The sequence below is a fragment of the Lolium perenne genome, chromosome 2 (genome assembly GCF_019359855.2).
Source record: "Lolium perenne isolate Kyuss_39 chromosome 2, Kyuss_2.0, whole genome shotgun sequence".
NCBI lineage: Eukaryota > Viridiplantae > Streptophyta > Magnoliopsida > Poales > Poaceae > Lolium > Lolium perenne.
In genome coordinates this window covers 325,319,994-325,346,594 of record NC_067245.2, presented here as the reverse complement: position 1 = coordinate 325,346,594, position 26,601 = coordinate 325,319,994, and the positions used below count along the sequence as shown (strand labels likewise).

General features: G+C 49.5%; 1 protein-coding gene across 6 annotated transcripts; it reads left to right on the top strand.

Moving 5' to 3' along the window:
* Window positions 1-11,800: 11,800 nt before the first annotated feature.
* On the top strand, window positions 11,801-23,840 carry LOC139836201 (uncharacterized). 6 transcript variants are annotated; one of them, XR_011752871.1, is made up of 7 exons: window positions 11,801-12,337; window positions 12,489-12,936; window positions 13,467-13,613; window positions 13,755-13,839; window positions 13,932-14,017; window positions 22,654-22,781; window positions 23,187-23,840. XR_011752871.1 is itself a non-coding variant. In XM_071826835.1 (7 exons), the coding sequence occupies exons 1-4, from the start codon at window positions 12,205-12,207 to the stop codon at window positions 13,764-13,766; spliced, it is 240 nt and encodes a 79-aa protein (XP_071682936.1). In that variant the 5' UTR covers window positions 11,802-12,204; the 3' UTR covers window positions 13,767-13,839; window positions 13,932-14,017; window positions 22,654-22,781; window positions 23,187-23,840. The 6 variants fall into 6 exon arrangements, 2 of the variants coding, with proteins under 2 accessions (XP_071682936.1, XP_071682935.1); XM_071826835.1 differs by having other exon boundaries at window positions 11,802-12,207; window positions 12,859-12,936; XR_011752870.1 differs by having other exon boundaries at window positions 11,801-12,936; window positions 13,467-13,679.
* Window positions 23,841-26,601: the final 2,761 nt, after the last annotated feature.

The following is a 26,601-nucleotide window of genomic DNA, read 5'->3' as shown; positions in this document are numbered from 1 at the left end:
AGCTATTTATTATACTTCAAGTTTCTCAACCGTTTGTCACAATTGTGAAAATGATATACCGTTGGATAGGTAATGAAAAACCTCAACTTTTTCATGCTCACAATTTACGCAGGTTTTGCACGATTTTAAATTTAATTTTGAAAATACAGAACGTCCCTATATGGCTAGAAAACAAACTTTTACTCGAATTTTCGAACCCTTTATCCACATGGTGCAAATGATATACCTTTAGATAGATAATGAAATTTCGCAACTTTTTCATGTTTTGAGCAGTGTTTAATTTTTTTTGAAAATACCGAAATCCGGACGTACTAAAAAACGAGCGGACGGTAATTTCAATGATATTTTTCAACCATTTCTTGGAATGATCCTAATGATATGTCGTTGGAAAGCTATGGATTATACGCAAATTTTTCATGTTCTAAGTTTTTGCAAATTCTGCATGCATTTTAAAAAATTATGATAATACCAAATTTGGAATTATTCAAAACCAAGCGGATAGTGTTAGAACGATTTTTTTAAAAACCGTTAGTCGGAATGATGAAAATGATACGGCATTGAAAAGATAATAAAATTTTGAAACCTTTCATGTTTCAACTTTTTCAAATTATGCACGGGTTGATTTTCAAGAAACGGAGCATTGAACTGCCCGGTGACATGCGCTTGCACTTTTTGTGCAATGAGCTTGAACTTTCCGACGCGTTTTTTGCAAAATTATTGACCTGCGCGCTTTTCAAGGTTGAATTGGCTGCCCGTTGAGGTTGAACTGTCTGCCCTATGAAGGTCGAACTTCCTGCTCTTCAAATCTATCAAGGATACCGACATGATAATTTTTAAAATATTGAATTACTCTCCGCCCATTTTTGAGTGACAGGCACCAAATGATTATCCTGCAATTCCCAAATGATATATTCAAACAATGGGAATGATATACCATTGGAAAGGTGTCAACAAGGGCATCTTTTTAATCTAACATTTGTCCCAAATCCGTACAGTTTAAAAATAATTTTAGAAGTTTTGAAACCACGTTTTCGGTGTTCTTTGCGAGATGGTGACTTAAATTTGATGGGTTAAATCCCTTGATTTGTTGTGAAATGCAGTAGGTAATTAAATTAGACTCATACTCTATCATATAGAGCTCTAGGTGCCCACAATTGAGTTGGTCGGTGATAAAAACGACGAGATTTGCATAATAGATTTCCGCCCAACAAAAAATAGATCATTGAACTTCCTGGTGACATGAGCTTGCACTCCTCGTGCAATGAGCTAGAACTACCCGACGCAGTTTTACGGAATGTTGAAATGCCTACCTAAAAGGTTAACCTGCGCGCCTGTCGAGGTTGAACTGCCTACCTGATAAGGTTGACATGTGTGCCTGTCAAGGTTGAACTGCCTACCCATTAATGCTGAACTTCCTGCCCTGTTATTGTTGAACTGCCCGCCCTATCAATCTATCAAGGATACCAACGAGATAAATTTAAAATCGTCCGCCCATTTTCGAGTGACGGGCACCAAATGATTTTTCCGCAATTCCCAAATGAGATATTCAAACAATAGGAATGATATACCATTGGAAAGGTGTCAACAAGGCGCATTTTTTTGTATCTAACATTTGTCCCAAGTCCGTACGGTTTAAAACTAATTTTAGAAGTTTTAAAATCACGTTTTCGAGTGTTCTTTGCGAGATGATGACTTTAATTTGATGGGTTCAATCCCTTGATTTGTTGTGAAATGCAGTAGGTAATTAAATTAGACTCAAATTCTACCATATAAAGTTTTTGGTGCCAAAGATTGAGTTGGTCGGTGATCAAAACGATGAGATTTGCACAATAGATTTCCGCCCAGCAAAAAACAGAGCATTGAACTGTCCGGTGACATGAGCATGCACTGCTTGTGCAATGAGCTTGAACTGCCCGACGTGGTTTTACGAAATATTGAAATGCCTACCTGCAAGGTTGACCTGCGCGACTGTCAAGGTTGAACTGCCTACCTGTTAAGGTTGAACTTCCTACCATGTTATTGTTTATTGTTGAATTAATGTCCGCCTATTTTAGAGTGACGAGCGCCAAATGGTTTTCCCGTAGTTCCCAAATGAGATATTCAAACAATGAAAATGATATACCATTGGAAAATGAGTCTTGAACTTCAAAACATTAAATACGTGTAATTACATGGTGAGTTTTTCTATCTCGTTCTTAGACGCTCAAGCAACATGTGTTCACTGCCCGTCACTATATGTTTTTTTTCCAATGGGTTGTGTATTACGTGATGTCATTTTTGTGTATATTCCGAGACAATGCATGTGCACTTAAACAGGGAAAGTTGCATTGCTTGGAAAAGGAGATTGAACTGCCCGATTCCCTAAAAAAAAGATTGAACTCCTCAACAAGAAATGATTTTTCTTAGATTATAATTTTCACCTTTTATCACACTTTATGAAGTTATGTGTCCTTCCCGTAACTGTACATATGCACTTCTTATTCCACACTCCGTCCGTTGAGGAATAAACACAAACATCATGGGGCGTCACACTTCTTAGCTAGCTGGTTTACTCTGAGTTTTAAAAAAATCATCTGGGCGTATAGTTACAGGGAAAAAGATAGCAAAAAATTTCTTCACATAAAGGCATGACAAAGCTCACCCTGTTCTGCTGCTCCCCTTGATCTACGCTTGAAGCTTTGGACCAACGCCACTGGGAGCCTGCCCCTTGCAGATCGAAGAAAGCAAAAACATTTTTAATCTGTGAGCTAGAAAGCTGAGAAATTGCCGCGTGCAGAATCATGCACTGTCCGTGGAAACATGATTGCACTTCCTGATAGAGAAGAGAGAGATGGGAGAGACCGGGAGGAGCTCGGGTCCACAAACCATCACCATGTCATAACAATTAGTACTGCACCAGACCTTGTCCAAAACATGGTTTGTTGCCGCCGTTGAATACCTATCCTTCACAATCTAATCCATCAGTACTTGCTTACTGTAATGACCTAAAAACACATAGCGCAATGCATGGAATTTACTTCTCGGAAACGAAAACTGAACTTTGAAAATGCAGAGATGCATGTACCATATAGGACACAACAATCATGTATTCTGTAGCGGCAGGCCTGTACCTCACGGGCAAAATGCAGAAGACGAGCTTCTTCCTTGATATTTCCCGCATAGATCGGCTGTACCTTTACCACGGATGCAATTTTGCCATAGCTGAGCCTTAACGGATGTTCTTCAGATACTTACAGTGTACTGACGGTTTAATAAAACGCATAAACTTCCACACAGAAAAAACTAGAGACAGTGGTGCTACATTTTCGCCATATTTAGCGGTTGATGCTTCTGAAGAATGAGTGCAAATCTTCAGAATTGGAGATCAGAAGAGGGACTCGAAAAGGAACAAAGCCATGTCAGTTTCAAAAATCAAAATTCCCATGTAAGCGCGCAAACAGAGAGAGCGGCCATCAGGGGATTTTGAACTACTGAAGAAATAGGTTCTCACATGAGCAGACTGAAGTTTTAATTTTCTTTTCTATCTGCCTCACATCAACAACAGATACGTATTTTGCATTTATCAGCTAGAAATCAGCAAGAAATAGAGATCAAAGTAGAGCACTACAGTTTAGTTCATCTCAACACCTTGTTCACATCAGCAGAAGCAGTAGAGTAGCATCAACTAGCGGGCTGACATGGCGCTGCAGGCATGCTAGTTTTTGAGGGGCGGCACGGCAGCCATCAGCGGGCAGCAGCGCTCGCGGCCGGATGAGTCGGATGCGTCAGTTGAGTACACGAGAACAGGCAGCGGGCAGCAGCGCTCGCGGCCGGATGAGTCGGATGCGTCAGTTGAGTACACGAGAACAGGCAGTTGGATACACCGGAGCAGGCAGTTCAAGACACTATCCAAAACATGTTGCAGGGAGGCGGTCTTCTTGCTCGAGGGGTGCTGGACCTGCCGGGGATGGAGCTGGAAGGGGCGTGGAGGGTCGTAGGCAGTACAGGTCGGCGGTGGCGATGCAGAGTAGGTCGACGCACAGGGGACGATGCCGCAAGGAAAAAAAGGCGTGGGCGGCCCGAAATCCGGTGGCATTGTCTGGTGGGAGTGGCCGGCGACGCGATAGTAGGGGCCGGACATGCGCGGGTCGCAGGGACGAGGGGAAGAGGGGTGGCGGCGCGCCGGTCGAGGGCCAGCGGCGTGCGGGTCAGAGGCAGCCGCGCGCGGGGCAGAGGGTATCGGCGCGCGAGAACCCGGCCTTGGAGGGCACCAGTGGATCCCGCCGGCGGCAGGGGGTCACGGAGGCGCACCGCCGACGATTTGGAGCACGGCGCCGACGTCTGCTGGCAGAGCGGCGCGCGGGAGAAGGATCTGGCGGCGCGCTGGGGAAGGAGCCAGCGGCGAACGGGGGAAGGAGCCGGGGGCGCACGGGATAAGGGGCGGCGGCGCGCTGGGGAAGGAGCCGGCGGCGCACGGGACGGGGGCGCACGGTTGGGATAGAGATCAGGTGACATGCAGCCTTTGCATGTTACACGGTGACATGCGGCCTAAATCCAAATTTAAACATTGCGAAAAAATTTGAAAAAAATCATGCATGTTCACAGCACACATTAAGATAACCCCTAAAAATTTCAGATCAAAATTCGAAACATACATCAAGAAATAAAAAAGAGAAACTCAGATGTGAATAGTCTACAGAGAAACTCAGATTTGAATTCGGGAACTATTCATGACAGATTTCTCTTTTTTGTTTCTCGATGTGTGTTTCGAATTTTGATCTGAAATTTTTAGGGGTTATCTTAATGTGTGCTGTGAACATGCATGATTTTTTTCAAATTTTTTCGCAATGTTTAAATTTGGATTTAGGCCGCATGTCACCGTGTAACATGCAAAGCTGCATGTCACCTGATCTCTATCCGCACGGTTGGGTGGGCACATCGTGGGTTGTGCGGGCGGTAGGGGATAACTGGGTAGTTTTTTTTTCACGAGTTGTGTTCGGGCCGTTTGACCGGATCGAGCTTATAAGGGTTGGCGTGGTGCTCAAAATAATATTATATTATATATATATATATATATATATATATATCAAGGAGTGTGTAAGTGGAGATACTACTAACCTGTCAAAACACAGGGAATACCAATTGTGCAGTCTATGCGCTAAATATAAGGACTTCACTAAACCCCCAAACTGGCAGTAGAGAAAAATTTTGACAACATGGAGAAGTTTAAAACTGGAGCGTCGAGGCAACATGTAGAGCATCCATCCTCATGGCACGTTGGTTCCTGTAGCTATGGACCATGCTATGAATGAAGAGAGCGTGTTGAAAGAGCGACACTCCCTCCACGTACTCGTGGGAGAAAACGACCAGGTGCCGCAAAAGCAAGAAACGGGAGGGAATAATGCCATGTCTGTCACATAGTCACTGCAGTTGCAAAGTCAAAATGTATTTGAGAAACCGCAGTTGCCATCGGAGAGGAAGTGTGGTTTCGCGCGTCGCAAGAATGTGCAAATTTAGCACCGACCACGCGCCACGAACGGGCAAGGTAAATTTCGAGCCAGCTTCTTGGTCAAGAATGTGTACCGGCCGGGATGGCTTGAAGCAGAAAAGCCATGAGTGTTGCTTATCTTGTGACTTGCACTGCTCCTGCAGTGGGAGATATATGCTCCCGCTCTGCTCATCTCAGTTAAGGTAAAACCGTGTACTTCTACCGCATCTTGAAAGGGACAGCTTGTGCGCGCGTGGCGGCCAAGCCACTCAGATACGTGCTAGTAACTTTTATAGACCAGCAGGTATGTACGACGGAGCCGTACGTGTATATATGTACGGACACAGTATCTCACTTGGGGGTACATCTTCCAATGCAAAGATACTGTACGTCGCCGGAGTTGCGAGTCCGTTAGCTTTTCCGCCGCATTCGCTCCGTGGACCTGCCGGAAACCTCCTTAATTTCTTCGCATTGCCATCCCCGAATTCTCACTCGGAATCGCTTCCATCTTGGTTTGCCCATCTCTTTACCCATTTGTTCTTTATTATTGCGGAGGCTTTTTACGCTGGGGATAGACACATACCAACTGATCAAACGGTCCTGACTCATCACTACTTGTTGACCATAGCACTAGTATTTTTTCACCAGGTGTGTTCTCATCCCAACTACTCATCATCTTCAAGTCTGCAACGGGTTTTCCCGCAAAATTAGCGAGGATTACTGTTTGACCTTCAACAGTTTTACCTAACTGAGCCTCCACATTTTTAGTTCTATCTTGCACCTCATGTATATTAGTTTTTAGAACAACTACTTGTTTAGATAGTTAGCCTATTGTACGTAGTTCATGATTCTCTGTCATTTTAATAAAAATATTGTTTTGCTCAATTTAAGAGTGCGGAGCCTAACCCTGTTGCACACTCTTGAAGATCTTGTGAAAATGATCACTGTGAAGAATCCCGGCATAGAAGGTGGTAGCAAAGCAGCGTACCAAATCTTTATTAATCAAGTTGCTGAAAAGGTACGTGGGCTTCAGATGGAATACAAGAAATTGTCTGAAAAACTACCTGCTAAGTTGGATGATATTTTTGAGCCAATTATTAAGATAAAAATAGGGGCTAATGAGATTGTTGTACTTTGTGATCCTAGTGCGAGTGTCTCCGTTATTCTCAAAACTTCATCATTTGATAGGCTTAATCTTGGTTATTTAATGGTTACTGAACTAAAGTTACACTTAGCTGATTCCACCTTCAAACAAGCCGTGGGCATTAAAGATAATACAGGTGTTCAAATTAAAGATTGCCCTGCACTTGTTGATCTTGTCATAGGTTATATGCCTCGGGATCCTATTGCACTTATCATTCTTGTAGGCCATTCTTAAGAATTGTCAAAGCCTTGATTAATCTTCATGAAGGGAACGTGAGATTTGAGTTACCCTCGCATACACCTTTTATTGTTCACTTTCCTAAGAAGAATAACAAGGCTAACGGAGTAATGACCTTGAAAGCGAACTAGTTTGGGGTTGGAATCCCCATAACAAAGAAGAGTTGATCTTCATTTAGGTCGAGCTAAACGACCAAAAACAAAGCGATTCTTGGCAAGCAACCCATGATAAATATGAGTTCTTATATGTAAGTTTTAGTTTGTACTTATGTTAATAAAAGTGTTCAAAGTTCGAACAATGGAGAGGAGAAGAACATGGTAATATACTCGCAAATCATATTGATAAAATTCTTTGAAGATCATGTTGTCCTTTTTTTCTCTACCAACTAACTTGACAGGTCCTAAAGAAATTCTTAAGAAAACAAGTCATTTCAAGGCCGCAAAAGTTTTAACGATCACTGGTACGGGTGTGCCGACCGTACCACGTGACCGTACCACACTCCGCGAAGAGAACCAGAAATTTTCATTCATGACCAGAAGGTGTGGACGGCCGATCTCCTTCAAAAGCGAGGGTGGCCAAATTGTGGTGCAAGCCAACTTTGCAAAAGGGAGCCCGAAACCGCGGCCCATCTCCTCTTCAAATGTCGTTACTCTTTTAGGATTTGAGCTTAGTCTTGGCTTGGCTTGGCATCACCACCGTGGACCCTTCGGCATGGGGGAATTTGGCTTCGGTCAAGGAGTGGTGGCTAAACTTCATCTTCCAAAATGGAACTAGAGGGAAGTCATTTTCCTCCCGTATTTCGAAATGTTTCCTCCATGCAAACCGTTATTGTAACTAACATTAAGGGAGAGACGGCTCTTTGAAACGTGGCGGGTGCCAAACACTTGGGTTCAATCATGCCGCGAGAGTGATCCTTTTTTTTTGCCAAGCTTGGCTCGGTCTTGTAACAAAACTTCAAACCTCTTCTTGATGAATGAATAGGGCAAAGCTTAAAACAAAAATCCGCCGCCGAGCCAGACAAGAAAAATTGCAACAACTTCCTCATGGAAGAATCTGAGTTTTTGCCGGTGCGCAGTGGCGGAGGACGAAAAAATATTGAGGTAGGGCGAAATCAATAGCATAAAAATGCCGCAAAAATGATATATTTTTACTACATTTCTATGGTTTATTTGTGATAGGATCGAAACCTCATTCATATATAAATTGCATGCAACATTAATACCCATTAATTACTTGTTAGCTTGAACTTTGCATATAGTGATGATAAACCTCTGATGTGTATATGTGTAGGCGACAACACGGAGGTCTCAAGCTTCTTCGACGAGAGGTTGGCGCCGTGCTGCCAGAGTATGGATCCGAATGGGTACTGTGGTCAGCTGGGCCAGTCTGACACGGTCTTCCTCTGAACATCTTCTTTAGTTTTCTTTATGGCTACATTTGTGATTTTTTGTCAAAAAAGACCACCCTCCCCAATTCATTGACAAAAAGGATCACCTGTGAGTAGAATTGACAAAAAGGACCATCTCTTGTGTGGCGGCAGAGCCCCCAGGCGACACGTGTCGCCTGCCGCCACAGCCGGAGGCGGCAGGGTCTGCCGCCGTTGCCCGTGGTGTCCACATTATCCTGATCTATGAATAGTAGCCCGTTTTGAATTTTTTTTAAATATCTCAAAAAATTCGAAAAAAATACCTACATGTAGCTAACTCTATGTACTACAATCGTGCAAAAATTCACTGTAAAATACGTTGTATTTTGGGCTCAGCAAAAAAGACAAATTCAACAAATTTTATAGCTAATGTGCACTGTTCATCGATCAGGACACTATATCTACATGTAGCTAACGTGCCGAGAGTCTTTCCCTCCACTCATCCGAACGCAAGAGGGAGGCCGGATGGAATGTCGGAGGATGGAACGCTTAGCAACCTCCGGACGCGCGGCCGTCCGATCTGCATCGCTAGGCACCGAACGTGCACTGTTCATCGATCAGGACATTCTTACGCGCGGATGAGTGAAGGGAAAGACTCTCGGCAGAGAAAGTCTGAACGAGAAGAAGCCTCGCTTTCGTACGTGGGTCCCGCATGGATGCAGATCGGATGCGAGGTTGCTAGAAAAGAGTCAATTTTTTTGATACTAATATCTGGAATATATTAAGTAAGGAAAAACAGATAGAAGACAGCTGTCCCCAAACTTCAGAAAGAACCCTAGCCAAACTAAAATTACAGATGAGTCCTTGGGATCTTCTGGAACATCCAAGATCGGCCACCGCCTAAGCCAACACTTCGACCTCGCCGGAGAGCAAGAAGAAGCGTCGCCGACCGCAGCTGTGTTGCCGGAGAGATACTGTAGAGGAATGAACCTCGTTGAAGTCGCCGCAGTTTCCACCCGTCGCGGACGCCGGGATCTGAAGGAGATTGACCGCAAATCGGCGGGGGACACGCCCCGCATCTCGCCGACAGTCAGGCCAGACGTACTGGCCGGAGCCAGCAGCGAGGCCTGCAGCAGCTTGTACCGAAGAAGAGGAAGCAGCTGAAGATACGCCTCAGCAGCACGAGGCGCCTGGACTCCTGTACACGGACGACAAGGATCTGGAAGACCAGAACCATCGCCCCCGTCCTCCACAAACTTGCCAGCGCCGACGGAGCAACCGACGCGAGCACGAGGAAGCAGCCGGGAGGACCAAAACTCGCGAGATGGTGAAGTCCACCTCGCCAGGACCACACCCGCGAGACCAACGTCGTAAGCTCGCCAGCAGAGCCCCGAAGAGCGCCGCCGAGGTGAGGATCGAGCACCGGCACCATTACTCCAGAGCTTCGCTGCCGCCACCACCTCGCCAGCGCCGCCCGGGAACCCTAACCTACTATGTACACGCACGGACAGATCCGGAGCTCCCCTCCACCTCGCAGTGCCCACATGGCCACCGGAGGCGAAGGGGAGCGGCGAATCCACCGGCGAGACCGAGAACTTTGGAGTCTCTCCCTCGATTTACTGTAGCGAGGTGAGAGCTCTGGTGGGGAAAGTGGCCTCAGAAAAGGGGAAAGTCCATTCTAACGGATCTGATATCTACCGGATACGTATCCACCGTTCGCTTCTTCGTGATTCGTGCTACATTCCCTTTCTATATCTAGTGTATATCATTTCCATATAATATATCTACAAAATTTAAAAGAAATTTTGATAAATTTTCGTATTTTCTTTATATAAGACGTGAATATGTGATTCGTGATACTTTGAACAAAAAAAATAACTACAACAATTCAAATATGCGCGAAATATATGTATAATGTGGTTGAAATAACAAATTTGTTATTTATATCTAATAAATATTATAGATATATCATATCGTAGTAAAATTGACAAGAAATTGGAGACAAATTAGCACGAATCGCGAGGCAACTACCGATCGGATGATGACCGGTAGTTACCGGTGCCGTTAGAAAATCCTCTCCCCTCAGAAAAGAGTCAATTTTCTAGCGCGCGGACACCCTGTATATATAATTCAATTTGTGCCACGAGCACAAAGCGGAAAAGCACAACCCCAGCACCTCCCGCTAGCTCTGCTCGCACCTCGCAGTCGCAGTCGCTCAACTCCACCCCCGTCAAGCCCGGCCGGCGGCATGGCGAAGAAGGGCGGTGCGGGTGCGGCCGTCGTCGTGACGGCGACGGCGCTCTTCCTCCTGCAGCTGGTGGCCGTCGCCGTGGCCGCCGCCGCCAGCGTCCCACCTTTTCCCTCCGACCAAGGTCTGATCCTACCTCCCTCCTCCGTTAATTTCGCTACTGGTTGTCGCTGATTCCTAGTAGTACGTTCTCTGTGCAGCACCCCCGGCCGCACTCAACCTCAACTGCCCGCCATCTCCCTGCGCCTCCTGCCCCGCGTGCCCGGCGGAGACGCCCTGTGTCAACGGCCAGCGCCAGCAGCCGCCTCCGTTCCCGGCGGTCTCCGTGCCCGGCTTGCCAGCGTCAGGAACGTCGACAGCTGGCTGCCCGGCGTGCCCGGCTTGCCAGCCGCCGCCCCCGTGCCCCCGGGCGACAGATGACAGCAGCAGCAGCGGCGGCGGCAACAGCATCGTCATCATCGCCACCGTCGTATCCGCCGTCGCCGCCCTCCTGAGCGCCATCGCGGCGCTCATCACGGCCTTCCGGTGCCGTCGTCGCCACGACGACGACTCCACCGACGTCGAGTCATCGTCCCCGGCAACGGTGTCCCGCTCCTGCTCCTCGTCGTCGTCGTCGGCGTCGGCCTCATCGTCGGCCGCGTAGGCTGCTCGTCGTCGTCCGCCCGGTAGCATGGGCGGGCCCAGGATTTTTTAATGGGTATTCAAAATAAAAAAGAATTATCAAAAAATATAGAAATTAAGTGAACGGAAGAGAGTTTGAACTCAAGAATTGGTACTAAGCATTCGCTGCCTCTATCCAACTATACCAACACATCCGTGTATCAACAATAGACTTGGTTTTTATACATAGTAAAGCTGAGTTGATGGCTATATCATATAATATGAAAAGTTTTTCAAAACAATTGGGTATTCACCTGAATACCCATGAATACACATGGGCCCGCCCATGCCGTGTAGGCTGCTCATGCTCATGTGTACATAATCGCTACTCCCTCCGTCCCAGTTCACAGGGCTTACGCGTATCCTAGGTTGTAAATTTGACGATGATAATGCAACATATGATAATGCAACATATGTATTACAAAATATATATCATTAGAAAGTTTAGACATTCTACTTTCTAATGATATAATTTTTATATTATACAAATGATATTATGTTGGTCAAATTAACAACCTAGGGATACGCGCAAGCCCTATGATCTGGGATGGAGGGAGTAGTTGTCCTTGAGTTTCAGTTCATCTTGTTTCAGCCAGCCTAATAATGGATGCACAGTTTCAGTTGGCTTATTATTATTATTATTATTATATTATATTATTATTAAGGAGAAGAGTGTGTGCCTCTCTTCTTTCCCCCAACTTACTTTTCTGGAGTAGCTTCCTTTGGCCGCGCCGCCGCCGCCAAGACCTCGCCCCGGCCGCCGCCGTCGGAGGAAGCCGTCTCACGGCCGACGGCGACGGCGGGAGGTCTCCTCCCCCAACCAATCCAATCCAAACCCCACCCACACCTTGCTCACACAACTCCCCCACAGATCCCCATTCGAGTTCGTGACTCCATGGCCTCCGCCGTCCTCGCGCAGGTGGGCGCGTGTGCCTTGGCCGCCCTCCCGTCAACGAGTCGACGGCGCCGCCTCGCTGGCTTCGGCGCCGACGCGCGCCACTGACCTCCTGCACCGCCTCGTCCCCAGGGGAGACCGGCCGGCCTGCTTCCTGGCCCTCGCTAATTTACAGGAAAGTAAGGTCATGGTAATTTAACAACTGCTTTGGTGCTAATGCAGTACTATGCATCAATTCTTCTTCTTCTATAACTGGAAGAGGAGGATAATGGATAAACAGCTCTCTCATACAGTGAAATAATACAAGGTTTCTTGATGATGTAAGCACCTACATTGTCTGTTGAAGCTTGATATGATTATTTTTATTTCTCGAGGCATTGCATTGTTGTGTGTTTGATCCACTTGCTTCTTGTGCAGAATATAAGGAACATTTATTTCAGGCTGACATGTTTATGTTCTCTCCAAATGCAGAGATGAATAAGAAGCTGAGAAACATGTGCGGAATATAAGGAACATTTATTTCAGAATAAGAAGCTACTACTGCACATTTCCAAATGCAAAGATAAATTATGCATAGTTCAGAGTGACATGTTTATGTTCATATACAAAGAAACATCTTTTTTCACATCAGATTGGTTTGTATCATGATGTTATGTTTACTGTACAACTGTTTTTATGTACAGCCTTATTTCATTGTTAGAAAGAGAAAAGAGGTTTTCGCATCGCTACTGTCATGACAGTCCTGTTAAGCTGCAGCTAGATACTGTATTTTTTTTGTTCACGTTACATTTTTCTGTAAATATGATCACTAACTTTGTATCATCAACATGGAATGGAATAGCTGGTGCCGGTGGGTGCAGTGATGGCCAAGGCAGTTCCAGCAAGGATGGAGGAAATGTTGAGAAAGACGCGGCATCAGGTACACATATTTGGACATTTTTTGGCTAACTCCTTCCTGTTTATAATTTTACAAGGTATATCATTTTTCAGATTCTTTTTTCATATATGTATAGTAATTGCATTAGCTTTTTCTCCGTTGGAAAAAATAGCCGATTCCTTGCTGAATATACGTGATATTCATGTCCAATCCTTGATCTCTTGTCCATGACGAAGAGTGTGCGTACAAAGTCATAATCACGACTAAACTGGTCTTGAACAGTGAAGTAATATGCTCATGTGTAACTTCTGTTTCTCACGGTCATATGCTCCTTCTATTAAGAGTGAAATCAATCTCATGCAGCGGAACTTACCCTGAGGATTAGAATTGTTGGTAAGATTAAATTATTCACCTCGGTGTGATTAAACCATGCACATGCTTTTCTCTGTCTTCTCTTGTGCCTCCAGGCATCGGGGGGTGGTATTTGAGCTTCCACATCTATATATAGCTAGGTAGGCTATGAATATTTCATGTCTTAGTCTGAGAGTGATATACTGCTCCTTTTGCTCCAGACGATGAATGGCTGGTTGTTGACCGACTGTTGGCACGGTGCCGAGATGGCCAGTGTCGAGTACTTCAACCTCGTGGACCTCTGGGAGAAGTACCACAAGTCGAGCGTGTACGGTGGGAGCTGCGTTGCAGATCCATGGAGGACCAAAGTAATCCAATACTACATACTTGTCGGGCATACAACCATGCACCAATAAAGTCCTGACTCCACCTAGGTCCATTGCAAAATTTTTGACATCATGTTGATTTCTGGATGTAGACTGAACCAGCCAGTTTTCTGTTCCCTGTAGGTGTTTTGGTGAGGACTATAGCATGGACTTCTGGAGTGATGATGAGGACAAAGAGAAGATGTCAAGATCACATGTGTTCTTTGAGGTTGTCCTTATGGAAGGATCCCCACACATGCATAAGGTGAATTTCTATGTCATCTCTGCTAGTAGCTTATCCGGATTGTTTGCTTTCGCTAGGTAAATGAACTATCCCAGGGCTTTCTTGGATTGACATCGCTTAAGAGCGTTGACCTTTCATCCTCTAGTTGGATTTCAGTTGCCTGGTATGACTACATCTTACAGCCTTTACTTTTGTTCTTTACATGTAGGAGTTTCTTAACAGACACTCTCTCTGTTTAATATAAGCGTTGCAACTTTATCTAGATGCGGATGTATCTGCACGCTAAAATGCGTTTAGATACGTCCACATCTGGACAAAGTTGCGACACTTATTTTGGAACGGATGTACTAGTATCATTCTGGCATGGCTTTTTAAATATACTTCCAGGGAAAAAATCGTAGTAGAGAGTCTAAACCAAGCCAGCTCTTTGAGCTTGACACTGCTCTGCATATTCAGAAGTATATTAAACTCTCCTTATATTAACTATATTAGTGATGACACTATTGCTGATTCTGAACCACAGTAATCTGTTTTATGTGATTGATCCACATGTCACGCGTTGGAGACACCCAAGAAGGCATCAATGAACTCCATATTACTGTCATCTTAATACTATTGTCTACTGTTTCATTTCACTGTCATCAATGTACTACATATTACTGTTTCATTCAAGATAAAATGTAGTAACTTTTTGCTGGAATCTGTCAATGTTGAACTAAGCTAGAGTTACTTTATGCTGGAAAGACACTGATACTAACTTGGAGTATGTTTCTTTCATCATCTTGTTTACATATGTTAGCTGATGTTCTGCTGTCCCCTTTTTCTGCTCCGTCCCCACAACTTAAGTCACACAGATTGTTTTCATTGTCTTGTTTACATATGTAACACAGCGTTTTTTCCATACATCCCTTAGGCCCTTGGCCCCAGCGGTAACCCACAGCCTGGCCTCATCCTTGGTCTTGTCAAGCAAGCTTTGCACGGAGGGTTTCGCCCTATCGAAGACGCACTCATTTCTGTGCTTCCAGATCATCCAGGGGGTCAGCAGGGTGACGGTGGCGAGCCCCTTGCGCATCGGCTTCGGCAGGTCTCTGTGTGTCGATCCACCAGTCGGTGAGGCTAGCCTCGCCGCTCGGCACTTGACAAGGCAGTCTAAGCCAGGACAGGACCTCATGCCAAACTTGCCGGGAGAAGGGGCAGGTCATGGTGAGGTGGTGCATCGTCTCAGGTAGCTGGTCACAGAGCACGCACTTGGCATGGTGCTGTAGTCCCCGGCGTGCCCGGCGGTCAGCGGTCCAGCACCTGTCCTGTGCTGCAAGCCAATGGTGAAACTTGACGCGCGGCGGCGCCCAAGTCTTCCAAATTAGCTTGCAGCTCTGGGAAAGGAGCGAGCCATGGAACAGGGCCCTGTAACACGATTGCGCAGAGTAGACGCCGTTTGGAGACCACTTCCAGACGAGGCGATCGCTGTCGGTGGCGAGCTCTGTGTGGGCGATGGCTTGCCAGAGGCAGAGGTATTGGCCGACCTCATGCACGCCCAGCACACCGTGGATGTCTCTGGCCCAGCTGTTCGCCTCTAGCCCGGCTGCGACTGTCGTGGTCTTGCGTCGTCGCATGGGGACGCAATCGTACAGCTGCGGCGCAAGCTCGCTGACGGCGCGCCCCCCAATCCACCGGTCCTCCCAGAATAAGGCTGTCCGCCCGTTCCCGATGGCCATCGAAGTTGACGCGAAGAAGACCGCGCGCTCTGCTGCCGGGAAGTGCAGGTCGAGGCCGTGCCATGCACGCTGGTCGTCCGTGCGAGAGAGCCACTGCCAGCGCATGCGAAGGGCGAGGCCGGTTCGCTCCATGTCGGGCACGCCCAGGCCACCGTGCGAGGTTGGTCGGCAAACACGATCCCAGTTCACGTGGCAGCTGCCACCATTGGCTTCTTTGCCCCCCTCCCAGAGGAAGGCGCGCTGGATCCGCTGTAGTTGCTTGAGGATCTTCTTCGGCGGGTTCAACACCAACAGGAGAGGGATCGCGCTTAGCACAGCCTTGATGAATGCGAGCCTCCCGGCCTTGTTCATGAGCTTTTCCTTCCAGGTGGGCAGTGCAGCCGCCATCTTAGCGACGAGAGGCTGCAGCTGCGCGGCAGTGGGGCGGCGAATCGTGAGCGGAATCCCCAGGTAGGTGAGGGGTAGCTCAACGACGGGGCAGCCCAGCAGCGCAATCGCCGGCGCCATACTGTCCGTATCACAATTCAGGAGGGATGTAGAGCTCTTTCCAAAGTTGACCTGTAGCCCGGAGGCGTGGCCAAAAAGCTCCAGAATCCCCTTGATTGCGACCACGTCGCTCACCGTAGGGTGGCAGAATAAGATGACGTCGTCCGCATAGAGCGAGAACGCTGGGATCTGGCGGTGGGGATGGAGTGGTTGCAGGATTCCCGTGTCAATGGCGCGCTGAACCAGGCGTCCGAGGGCATCGACGGTGAGGACGAAGAGCTGGGGCGATAGAGGGTCGCCTTGCCGTAGCCCTCGCCGGTGCCAAATGGACGGTCCAGGGTCTCCGTTTATCAGCACTCTTGTGCTGGAAGAGGAGAGCAAGATGGCAAGCCAATCGATGAACAGGTCACTGAAGCCATACCCGCGCAGCACCTCGAACAGGAACGCCCAGGACACCGTGTCGAAGGCGCGCGCAAGGTCGAGCTTGAGCAGAATGCGCGGCGCGCGCAGCTGATGCAGCAGGCGCGCGGACTGCTTGACCAGCACGAAGTTATCGTGCAGGCTCCGCCCCGGAATGAACGCGTTCTGATTAGCGCTGATCAGCCGTCCGAGCTTAGGCGCCAACCGAAGCGAGAGCATCTTCGTGAACACCTTGGCGATCAGGTGAATCAGGCTGATGGGCCGGTAATCGCCGAGAGCTCGCGTCGGCGCGCTTCGGGAGCAAGGTCAACAGCGCTTGGTTGAGGCGGTGGAAACCGCGGCCACGAAGCTCGAAGAGTTCCTGGAAGACGTCGACGATGTCGTGCTTGACGATGCTCCAACACGCACGGAGGAATTCCGCGGTGAATCCGTCCGGGCCGGGGGCTTTGTGCGCCGGCAGCTGCTTCACCGTCTCCCAAATCTCATCCGCCGAGAAGGGCGCGACCAGGTCGTCCAGGCCGGCATCCGGCGCAATGAGGTGCTCCAGGTTGAGCGTGTGCTCGCGCATAGCAGCCGTGCCCAGCATGTCATCGAAGTGCGCGAACACAGCCTCCGCCATATCAGCCTGCCCCGTGAGCAGAGAGTCGCCATGTTGCAGCGCGCTGATCATGTTCTTCTGTCGTGAATCGCACCGGCGGTGGAAGAACGCTGTGTTCGCGTCCCCGTCTTTCAGCCAAGCAATTCTGGAGCGCTGCCGGGTGATGGTTCGCTCCAGCGAGGCAAATCCCAGGTACGCGACTTTGAGCTGCTTGTGTAGCCAGGACTCGTGCGGAGACAGCACCCTATCCTCTTGCGCCGCGTCGAATTTGAGAATCAGCTCCCGGGCGATCGCGAGCTTGAGCTTGACGCCACCCACGGACTTGGCGCTCCAACTCGTCAGAGCACGTGCGGTGGCTTGCAACCGCAGCGTTAGCCGACGGAACGGGTCAGGATCATGCACAGATGACCAAGCGGTCGCCACCGTCTCGTGGAATCCATCCAGCCGCATCCAGAACTCCTCGAACTGGAACCGGCGGCGCGCGAGTGGGAGCGGAGCGCAGTCGAGCAACAGCGGGCAGTGGTAGGAGACCACAGAGGCCATGCACCGGAGGTGGCAGTTGGCGTGGGAATCCTCCCAATCGGTGGTGCAGAAGAACCGGACCAGAAGCACCAACGTAGGCGGTGTTTGGCCGATCGACCACGTGTACCTGCGCCCATTTAGGTATAGCTCTTTGAGCGCAAGGTCGTTGAGAAGACGTCGGAATCTGGCCATCATCCGCCGGTTCAGGTTGTCGTTGCTCTTATCCTCGTCGCGGTATATGAGGTTGAAATCACCACATAGCAACCAAGGTCCGGGGCACTCCGCACGCACGTCGCGAAGCTCGCGCAAGAACGCAATTTTGTCGGCGTCGCTTTGCGGCCTGTAGACGATCGTGATCCACCAGGCAAGGGAGTCGCGAGTCGCGGCCACCCTCGCGGAGAGCGTGTACGTGGAGATCTCGGGGTTAGTGATTGTCACAACCTGGCTCTTCCAAGCGAGCAGGATCCCACCACGCGTGCCAAGGGCTGGCAAGTACACATACTCGTCGAATGCAGGTCCCAGTGTCTCAAGCACAACCGACGAGCAAATCAACTCCATCTTTGTTTCCTGGAAACATACAATCGTGGCACCAGAAGAGTCGATCAGCGTGCGAATAGCTAGGCGACGGACTCGCGCGTTCAACCCATGCACGTTCCAACAAATAATCCTAAGACCGTGCTCCATAAGCAAAGAGGTCGACAGGAGAGGTAGCGCAACGACGATAAACCCCAGCGGGGCTGCCCGACGACAGCACAGTGATCGCGGGCGCGTCGACGTTCTGTGGCAACTCACGGTCAACCAGCGCGGCGACGGCACCGAGGACAGAGAACGGGATCGGCACGGCGAAGAGGCCATCGTAAGCTTTGAGCTCAGCGGCGGTGATCTTCTGGTTGGCTCCGATGATCCCCAGGGTGCGGAGGAGCTGGACCTGGGCGCGTCGTTCCGCAGTGGGTGGCGCTGCGTTCTTAGCGCGAGCAGATGTCGCAGACCTGCCCCGGCGCGGCGAGAAGTTCAGCGGCGGCCTCCGTGAGCGTCGACCAGGGGTAGGGAGGGCGGCGGTGAGGTTTTTGGTGGCCTCAGCGAGAAATTCCCCCAAGGTCCAGGAGCGGGGTGTGGCACGGCCACGGCGGCGCAGCGTGATCGGCGGAGTTGCGAAACGAGATGGGTTGCGGGCCGTGGATGGCACTGCACTAGGTTGTGGCTGGCCGGGTGTTGGACTTGGCTCTCCGCGTGGTGCACTGGGGCATACATGGGCCGTGGGCCGCTGTAGAATCATCCTCGGGGGAGTAACCGTTGCATCTGTGTCTGCTACGTCGGTGGCGGGAAAACTCGTGCATGTTTGAGGTGCACAACCCTCATGCGTCAGCGGCGACTGGTCAGCAAAAGCAGCCAAGTGGGTGGCGGGCGCAGTGGTGGGGGTAGCGTCGCTAGGAGCCGGCAGGCGATCCATCCCAGGACCAACGTCGTCCTCTCCCAGCATGGAATCAGGCACTTCGCTGTCACAGAGCTCTACGGCCGTTGTGGCGCTCCGATCCCCATTCTCGATCGGGGAGGTTGCGGAGGGAAAGGCGTGGCCGCAGCTTTTGTCTCGGGCGCTAGGCGACGGGACTGTCCCTGATCCTCTCTCGTGGGCGGGGGACCAGACGTGGGTGTCGATTGGCCATTGGCCAACGCAGTGGAGGCAGATCCTGTCGGTGAGGGGACCGAGAGATCCACAGCTTGACCGGTCCCATCTATGCCCTGGCCACCACTTTGCCTCTCCCTTCCTTTTCCCTTTTTGGCTCTACGACGAGGGCGGCGTGGCCCACGCTGACCAGGCCATGGGTCCAGCGATCTCAGCTTGTCGGGACCCGGGCGGGAGCGGCGGCCGTGGCCGCGGCCTTGGCCCCAGCTGCCATCGACGGCGACCCCATCGGCGCGTAGGGTGTGGGAAGTGCCCGTCCAACCGGCGGAGTCGACCGCCACGCCATCGGCACGGCCATCCTGGGCGGAGCCAGAGCGGCGTCTCTTTCGTCCGCGGCCGCGGCGCCGCTGGCGACCATGACGCGTCGAGTCATTGCCGTGGTCGGCCCCGTCGCGGCCGCCATTAGCATCGTCATCGCCGGCCGTGGGATGGACAGGTGGTGTGGCGGTGTCTGCGTCGATGGGGTCGGCACGCCGGATGGTGATGGGGTACTTTAGCGTCCTCAGGGTCGGCGGGTCGGTGCGCTGCCTCGCAGGGATGAGCTCGACAATCTCCAGAACAGGATGGCGATGGATGCAACGCGGGTCGCTGGTGCGCGCCGTCAGTCGGAAGGTGGCGAGGTCGGCGCGCGAGCGTGTGCGGGGGTGGAGCTGCTCGATCCAACATCCATTCCCGAGGATATGCTCAGCCGTGGAGATGTGCCAGGCCTGGGCGGGGATGCCGCGGAGTTCAAGCTCGACGCGGTGATCCAACCTTCCCAGGTCGGCGTGGGCGAGCTTGCACCAGGGACGGAGCAGGAGGGAGAAGCTGGGGTCGCTGACGAAGTGCTCGCCGGACAGGCGGTCGGAGGCGGCCTTGGAGTGGAAGAGGATAAGGAAATCCTCGGGGCGGTGCAACATGACGGAGAACTCGCCGACGACCAGCTCGAAGGAGGCACAGAGCAGCGCTTCCACTTGGTCGACGGAGACCTCCGGCCTGGTGCCCGTGATGGTCGCCACGAACGCACGCTAGAGCATCCTCTCCGATTCCTCGATCTCGACCGAGCGGGAGATTATGACTCGAACCGGCTCGTCGGGGTCGGTGGAGGGCGCAGCGGCGGCGCCAGGGGGAGCATGTGTAGGCGACGCGTGTGTAGGCGGCGGCGGCGGGGGTGGGTTGCGTGCAGCTGGACGCGCGTCGGCCGTCCTGGGGACGCCGCCCTGGACCATCAGCCTTGCGCGAGCGCGGTCGTGGGCGCGCTGCTCCGGTGTGCGGCGCGAGTGCCGTGGCACGAAAGGAGGCACTGCGGCGGCGAATCTCGTTCGGGCGATCGCGCACGGAGTGGCCGGCCTCGAGGCAGCGGAGCAGAGCCCGCCTCTAGCTCCGGCGAGGGACTACGCTGCGCCGTCGGGCTCCAACGCGGCCAGGGCCGGGCGGCGGCGAGTGGTTCTTGCGCCGGGCTTTTCCCAACCATCGCATCTGGTCCACGCGGCGCGGTGTTGGAGGCGCGGTGAACTTCGTAGCGAGGTCCGGCGCGCGGCGGTGGTGGCGGCGGGGGTCCGGCGGGCCTCGGCCGTCGTGGCAGCCGCGGGCTGCGGCGGCGCCGTCGGGGTGGGGGTGTGGGCGCGCGGTGGGGAGCGAGCCACTTCGCTGTAGGAGCGGGAGGCGGAGCTCGAGGAGGCGCCATCGGATCCGTGCCAGCGGTTGCTGCGCCGGTGGTGGCGGTCGCCGTTGCTCCCGTCGGAGGAGGGCATGGCGCCGGCGGGGTTAGGAGGGTGGAGGGCAGGAGAGGTTACCGGTAGGGGCTCGTCGGCGGCGGCGGGGCTAGAGGTGGGAGGGTGGGGCTAGGAGCGGGCACATCTCTTCACCTCTGCCGGTTCGCCCGAAGATTCAAAGTTGTTTACATATGGAACACAGCGTTTTTCCATGCAAAAGCAAACCAAAGGCGTCAGTAAACTACTTTGGCAGCATTAGATGGTCCAGTTTACACAAAGCTTTTTGGGTTTGAACCCAGGTCCAATATTTCGCTATCACCTGACTTTTGGGAGGAAGGTGATAAGGTTACTCAGCCGGAAAACCAGATTTTAGAAAAAGAATTTTCTGAGGAAGAGATGAAAGATGCGGTCTTCGGTTCTTATGCAGCCGGAGAACCGGGCCCTGATGTCTTCTCTTTTTTGTTTTTCCAAAATTCTGGCATGTAGTTAAAGTTGATGTCATAGCTTTAGCCAGAGATTTCCATAGAGGCACCCTGGATGTAAAATGTCTAAATTTCCAGAGATTACTCTCCTATGCAGCTAGGTTAGTGCTTCTAAAAGCATGCCTTGCCAGCATGCCTATGTATTTGATGCCTGTTATTAAGTTCCCCAAATGGGCAATTAATGCAATTAATTCCCAAATGACCCATTTTTTTTTGGGACAACTTAGGTGATAGGCATAAATACCATCTAACTACTTGAGGGACGGTGTGGCAGAAAAAAGAGTTTGGGGGCCTTGGGGTCCATGACTTCAGAGAATTAAACCTTTGTTTGCTTGCTAGTTGGATTAAGAGGTATACTATGGCAGATAATAAGCTTTGGAAACAAACTGTGGATCATAAATACGACACTAATAAACCAAATATTCTATGGACTACTGCTAAAAATATCTCTCCTTTTTGGAAAGGAGTTGTTTGGGCAGTAGAAGCTGCAAGGATGGGTTATAGATGGAATATTAGTAACGTGAAGATGGTAAACTTCTAGGAGGATATTTGGTTTGGGCATTGTAGCTTGGCTACGCTTTTCTTGGATCTATTATATTGTCAATGAGAAAAATTGCACTATTGTGGAAGTATGGGATGGTAGAGATCTTAAGTTTACTTTTAGACGTACAGTTGACAAATCCCTTATGGGACAATGGTCTGATTTGCTTGAGATAGCTAGGAGCATTATTTTCACGGATGAGAATGATCAACCAATATGGATGTATAATCCATCAGGTGTTTACTCAGTTAAGAGCTTCTATGCGATTGTCAATGATCCTGGGATCAAACGAATCCACACGCCAGCGATATGGAACATTACTGTTCCTCCCTGAATTCACGTGTTCCTATGGTTGTTTAGTAAAAATAAGTTGTTAACCAGGGATAACTTAGCTAAACGACGTCCGGTCGATGACCTTACATGTGTATTCTGCTGTGAGCTCGTGAACCTGAAACTTCTCACCATTTGCTATGTTCTTGCTCTGTAGCAGTTTTCATTTGGGAACCAATATCTGATATAGTGAAAATACAAATTGGAGCTGACTTTTTATCTATTGCTAGATTATGGATTGCTCCTAATAACCATGGTCATATTAACATGATTTCTTCCGCCACCGTGTGGTGCCTTTGGACTTACCGTAATGACATGTGTTTTCAGGGCAGGATATGGACTTACGTGTGCTGCTTGCTGATCTTCAAGATCTAGCTGAAGTAGAGAAGGGCTAGAGATACATAGTTCAGAACAAAATGGAACCGGAAAGCTGGATATTTTCGTACAACTCAAATGTGTGTTTCTTTCCATTTTAGTGTCTTCACTTTTCTTTGCTTCCAGGACAGTTTTAGTTCATTACCAAATGAACACTGACTAATGTAGCCCTGTGCATTCCTGCATGCTGTGCTGGCAGTTTCATCTGCAAAACAGTGTTCTCATATGCCTTTAGATTTGGTGACTTCCCTGCTGCTGCTGCTGCTGCTGATATGATTATATGATTCAAATACTATATCAGCGGTTGCTTGGGTGGTCTTTTAAGTTGCAACTTGCGAAGTCCCTGTATCCGTGGGTTGTTCTTGTCTTGGTGATTATGATATTCTGTTTAATCATGCAAGGTGTAGATAGGCTTATTCTGTGTGATCATGTTTTATTGACTCGATACTGAACTAATTGTACTGTTGTTGTTGCTAATGTGGCAGAGGAGAAGCTGCTGTTGCTGGTGGAGTGTTGGGGCAGAGGAGATGCTGCTGATGCTGTCGGGGCAGAGCTGCAGAGGAGAAGCTGCTGATGCTGATGGGGCAGAGGAGATGCTGCTGCTGCTGATAGTGCAGAGGAGAAGCTACTGCTGTGGGGGCCAGGAGGCGAAGCCGGTGAGGTGCTGCTGCTGCAGATCGCCGGCGGCAAGGTGCTGGGCGGGCAGCAGCATGTGGGGCGGCGAGGCGATGGGAGAGGTGCTGGCCGAGGCGCCTAGACGAGGAGCACCTAGGAAGTCGGACGCGTGTGCACGGATGCAGACAACAGCGAGCGGCGGTCGGAGGCGGGGATGAAGTACAGTAGAACTGTAGAAGGCTACACGAAAAAGACAAAATCTAAGAAATTTTATAGTATTCAAATGGGCACTATTCACTATAAAATTTGCCAGAATTTGTCATTTTTGTGTAGCCTAGAATATGAAGCAGTTTGTATTGAGATTTTACACCATTGTAGTATACATCATTGACTCTCTCTAGAATTTTGTTTCAAATTTTTTGAAACTTAGAAATAGGAATTCTAAGTGTTTGCAAATAAAGAGCTATGTGTAGCTCGGCCTCCATTCCCCTATATCTATATGTAGTGGCCAATTGGGAGGAGAAAAATACATAATTAAATAAAGAAATCTCTCTCTAGTTTTTTCTCTCCGTCCGCACATGCACAGGGAGGGAGACAACCCTACCAAGTACGAGGGACTGCTGTTGGGATCCAGATCTACTTCCGCAACTTCGTTGGAACGGAGCCGGGAGCGTTGTTCAGCACTGTACGTGTGCAAAACTACAAGGTGCTAGACTTGCGGCACTCCACGTTGTACGAGAGGACTTCTACTCGACCTTGAGGTCAGCGTCGTATACGAATACATCATCAACATTCTAGCGGAACGTTTACCGCTCATGTTCCTGACGTACCATTGATAAATAGAGAGAATCACCAGAGGGTTGATAGCGGTCACGAAGGTGAGACTACATCTTATAGACAGTACTGAGGCTCATAAACTCATAAGCAAACTGAGGTTGAACACTCTAAAAAAGAACTGCAACAACCTTAATATCCTCATCACACCACTAAGTATAAGTGGCTAGATCATCACGATAGGCACCAAGGGCATCTGAGTGGGAAAATACATGCTGATCATAAGCCTCATCTGTAGCAGTCTTGGTTGCATCCTTAGTAGCCTGGGAAGCATCAGCAGCAAGGACCTATGCCATGGGAGGTGTAACAACCATAAGAGCAGCAGCCCGCAGTGGAAATGAGACCTTGCCAGTGAGAAAACCTCAGAGTCAAAGACCGCGCATATGAATACGCATGAAGCCGGCAAACGCAGCATAGTTCACTACTAGAAAAAAAAGGTTTGCAGTGGCGCACCTAAAAAGCACAGTAGTGGTGCGCCACTACTACCAATACCATTGCTAAGGGTTAGTACTGGCACACCATGTGGTGCGCCACTGGTAATCCCATTAACTAGTGGGGCCACTACGAACCAAAAAAAGGTGCACCGCTACTAACCCAAAAAGGTGCGCCACTAGTAAAATTTTGAAATTTAGAACTAGATCTAGCACCATATTTTTCGTGATTTTTTTACTTGTTCTTTTGCTTATTTTTGTTTTCCAATTTTTTTTCTCGTTCATCTAGCACCATTTTGATGCTCATTTTTAGTTTGGACTGTGGGAGAGGTTGGAGAAGAGAGGGAGGAGAGGAGAGGATGGAGAAGAGGACGTAGGGGCGCTAGAGTTTTTGGAGGAGAGGAGGCCGACCGGAGAAGAGGAAGGGGCACTGGAGTGGTTGGAGGAGGAGAGGATGGAGGAGAGGAGGAGGAGGAGGAGGAGGAGGAGGAGAGGAATCTATGGAGGAGGGAGGTGAATAAGAGGGTAGTGGGGGCCATCCGTTTTGAATTTCGATGGAGGGAAGGTTAGCAGTGGTGCACCTCTAGCATTAGTTGTTATACTTTTTTGAATTATTTTTGCCTGAAATCTAAAACCTGAAATAGTTCTATTTCCGTTTTGAATTTGAGGAATCTAAAAAAAATCAGATGTAAAATTTTGCGTAGATACATTTTGATATAATTTTTTTTCATCGGGGTCGTATGCAACCAGAAAAGCTGTTTTACCAAAACATGACGCCATTTTACATAATATATCAAAATTTATATTTTCTTAATCTATTATATCTATCTATTCTATTATATACTAAAATACTAAAAGTAAAATAAGGATGTTTTTCGAGCCATTAGGTTAATCCACATATGCTTAAAAAATATAAACCGATGATTTTAATCTTAACGCACAAGATTTAAAGATAAAAGGTGTTACGTATAATTATATACATGTACAAAAGTAAACCTATGTCATGGCTTATAACTACAAAATTATGTTTCCATATGTGTCTATATTATTCCTCTCAATAGAGTCCGTTTGAGAATAATAGTGCAGACCGGCACGGACGTGGACCGCGCCGCCTCCTAATCGATCGAGTCTGCATGGCAGCTTTCGTATATGAACCGAGGGGCAGCGGCCAATCGGGACATGCCCTGTACGTTCTTGGAACAGGTCTTCCCCATTTATGATTAGCACCACCACATCTCCTGCCGAAAGGAAACACAAACGATTCTGGGTAGGCGAGTCCGTTCCCCCAAAGAAAGACCAAATTTCTATACATGTTCATGTTTTTTTCTTTCTTTGAGACGTGGACTCATAAAGAGATGGAAAACGTGGGAGCGCAGTTTTGGCTCCCGAGTGCAGATGGACACGTTTTCTAGACCAATCAGGTTGTCTCGATATATGTGCATTGTCTCTTCTTTTAGTCAGACACGGAAGGCAGAGTAGTTCTACTGCAGCTTCATGTTATATGTGCTACATACATACGTATACGTGGGCCAGAGTTTGACGGCATACATGGTACAGGTTGGCCCAAAAATCTGGACCCGTGGTGCAGAAGCTCATCAGACCTGCGGCCGCCACCAAATCGTCGACTCTCGCCGCGTCGAGCATGCCATGACCAAAGCTGGCGAGCGCATCTCCTCGCGCTGTGCATCATGACTCATGAGCTCATGGCCCTCGGGCCTCCGGGGCTCTCCAGCAAAACAACGACCTTGTCATGGCTTCCCCGCCCCTGATAGCTAGTGCAAAGGCCAGAGCACCGCTCCACCGCGCCATGGTTTCCCCATCCCCTCCCCACCCCTACCTGCACCAACATCACCGCTTTCCCCCGCACGAGCTCCCCCACCTGCAGTACTATTCGATCGTCGAGCGACTCCTCGGTCGACATCGTTGCCAAAGGCCCTTGATTTAAGGGTCACTGTCGTCTTGGGCAAGCACCTGAAGTTGGTCAAGGACGATCGGCCCACAATCTGTACCGGCGTTGGCG

Bases quoted from the DNA above. Each gene is read 5' to 3' on its own strand.
- LOC139836201 (XM_071826834.1), top strand. From the start codon at position 12,693: ATGTACAGCCTTATTTCATTGTTAGAAAGAGAAAAGAGGTTTTCGCAT. The intron at 13,840-13,931 runs GTTGTCCTTATG...TGCTTTCGCTAG, and splicing joins GATCACATGTGTTCTTTGAG to GTAAATGAACTATCCCAGGG. The intron at 14,018-22,653 runs GTATGACTACAT...ATGTGTTTTCAG, and splicing joins AGTTGGATTTCAGTTGCCTG to GGCAGGATATGGACTTACGT.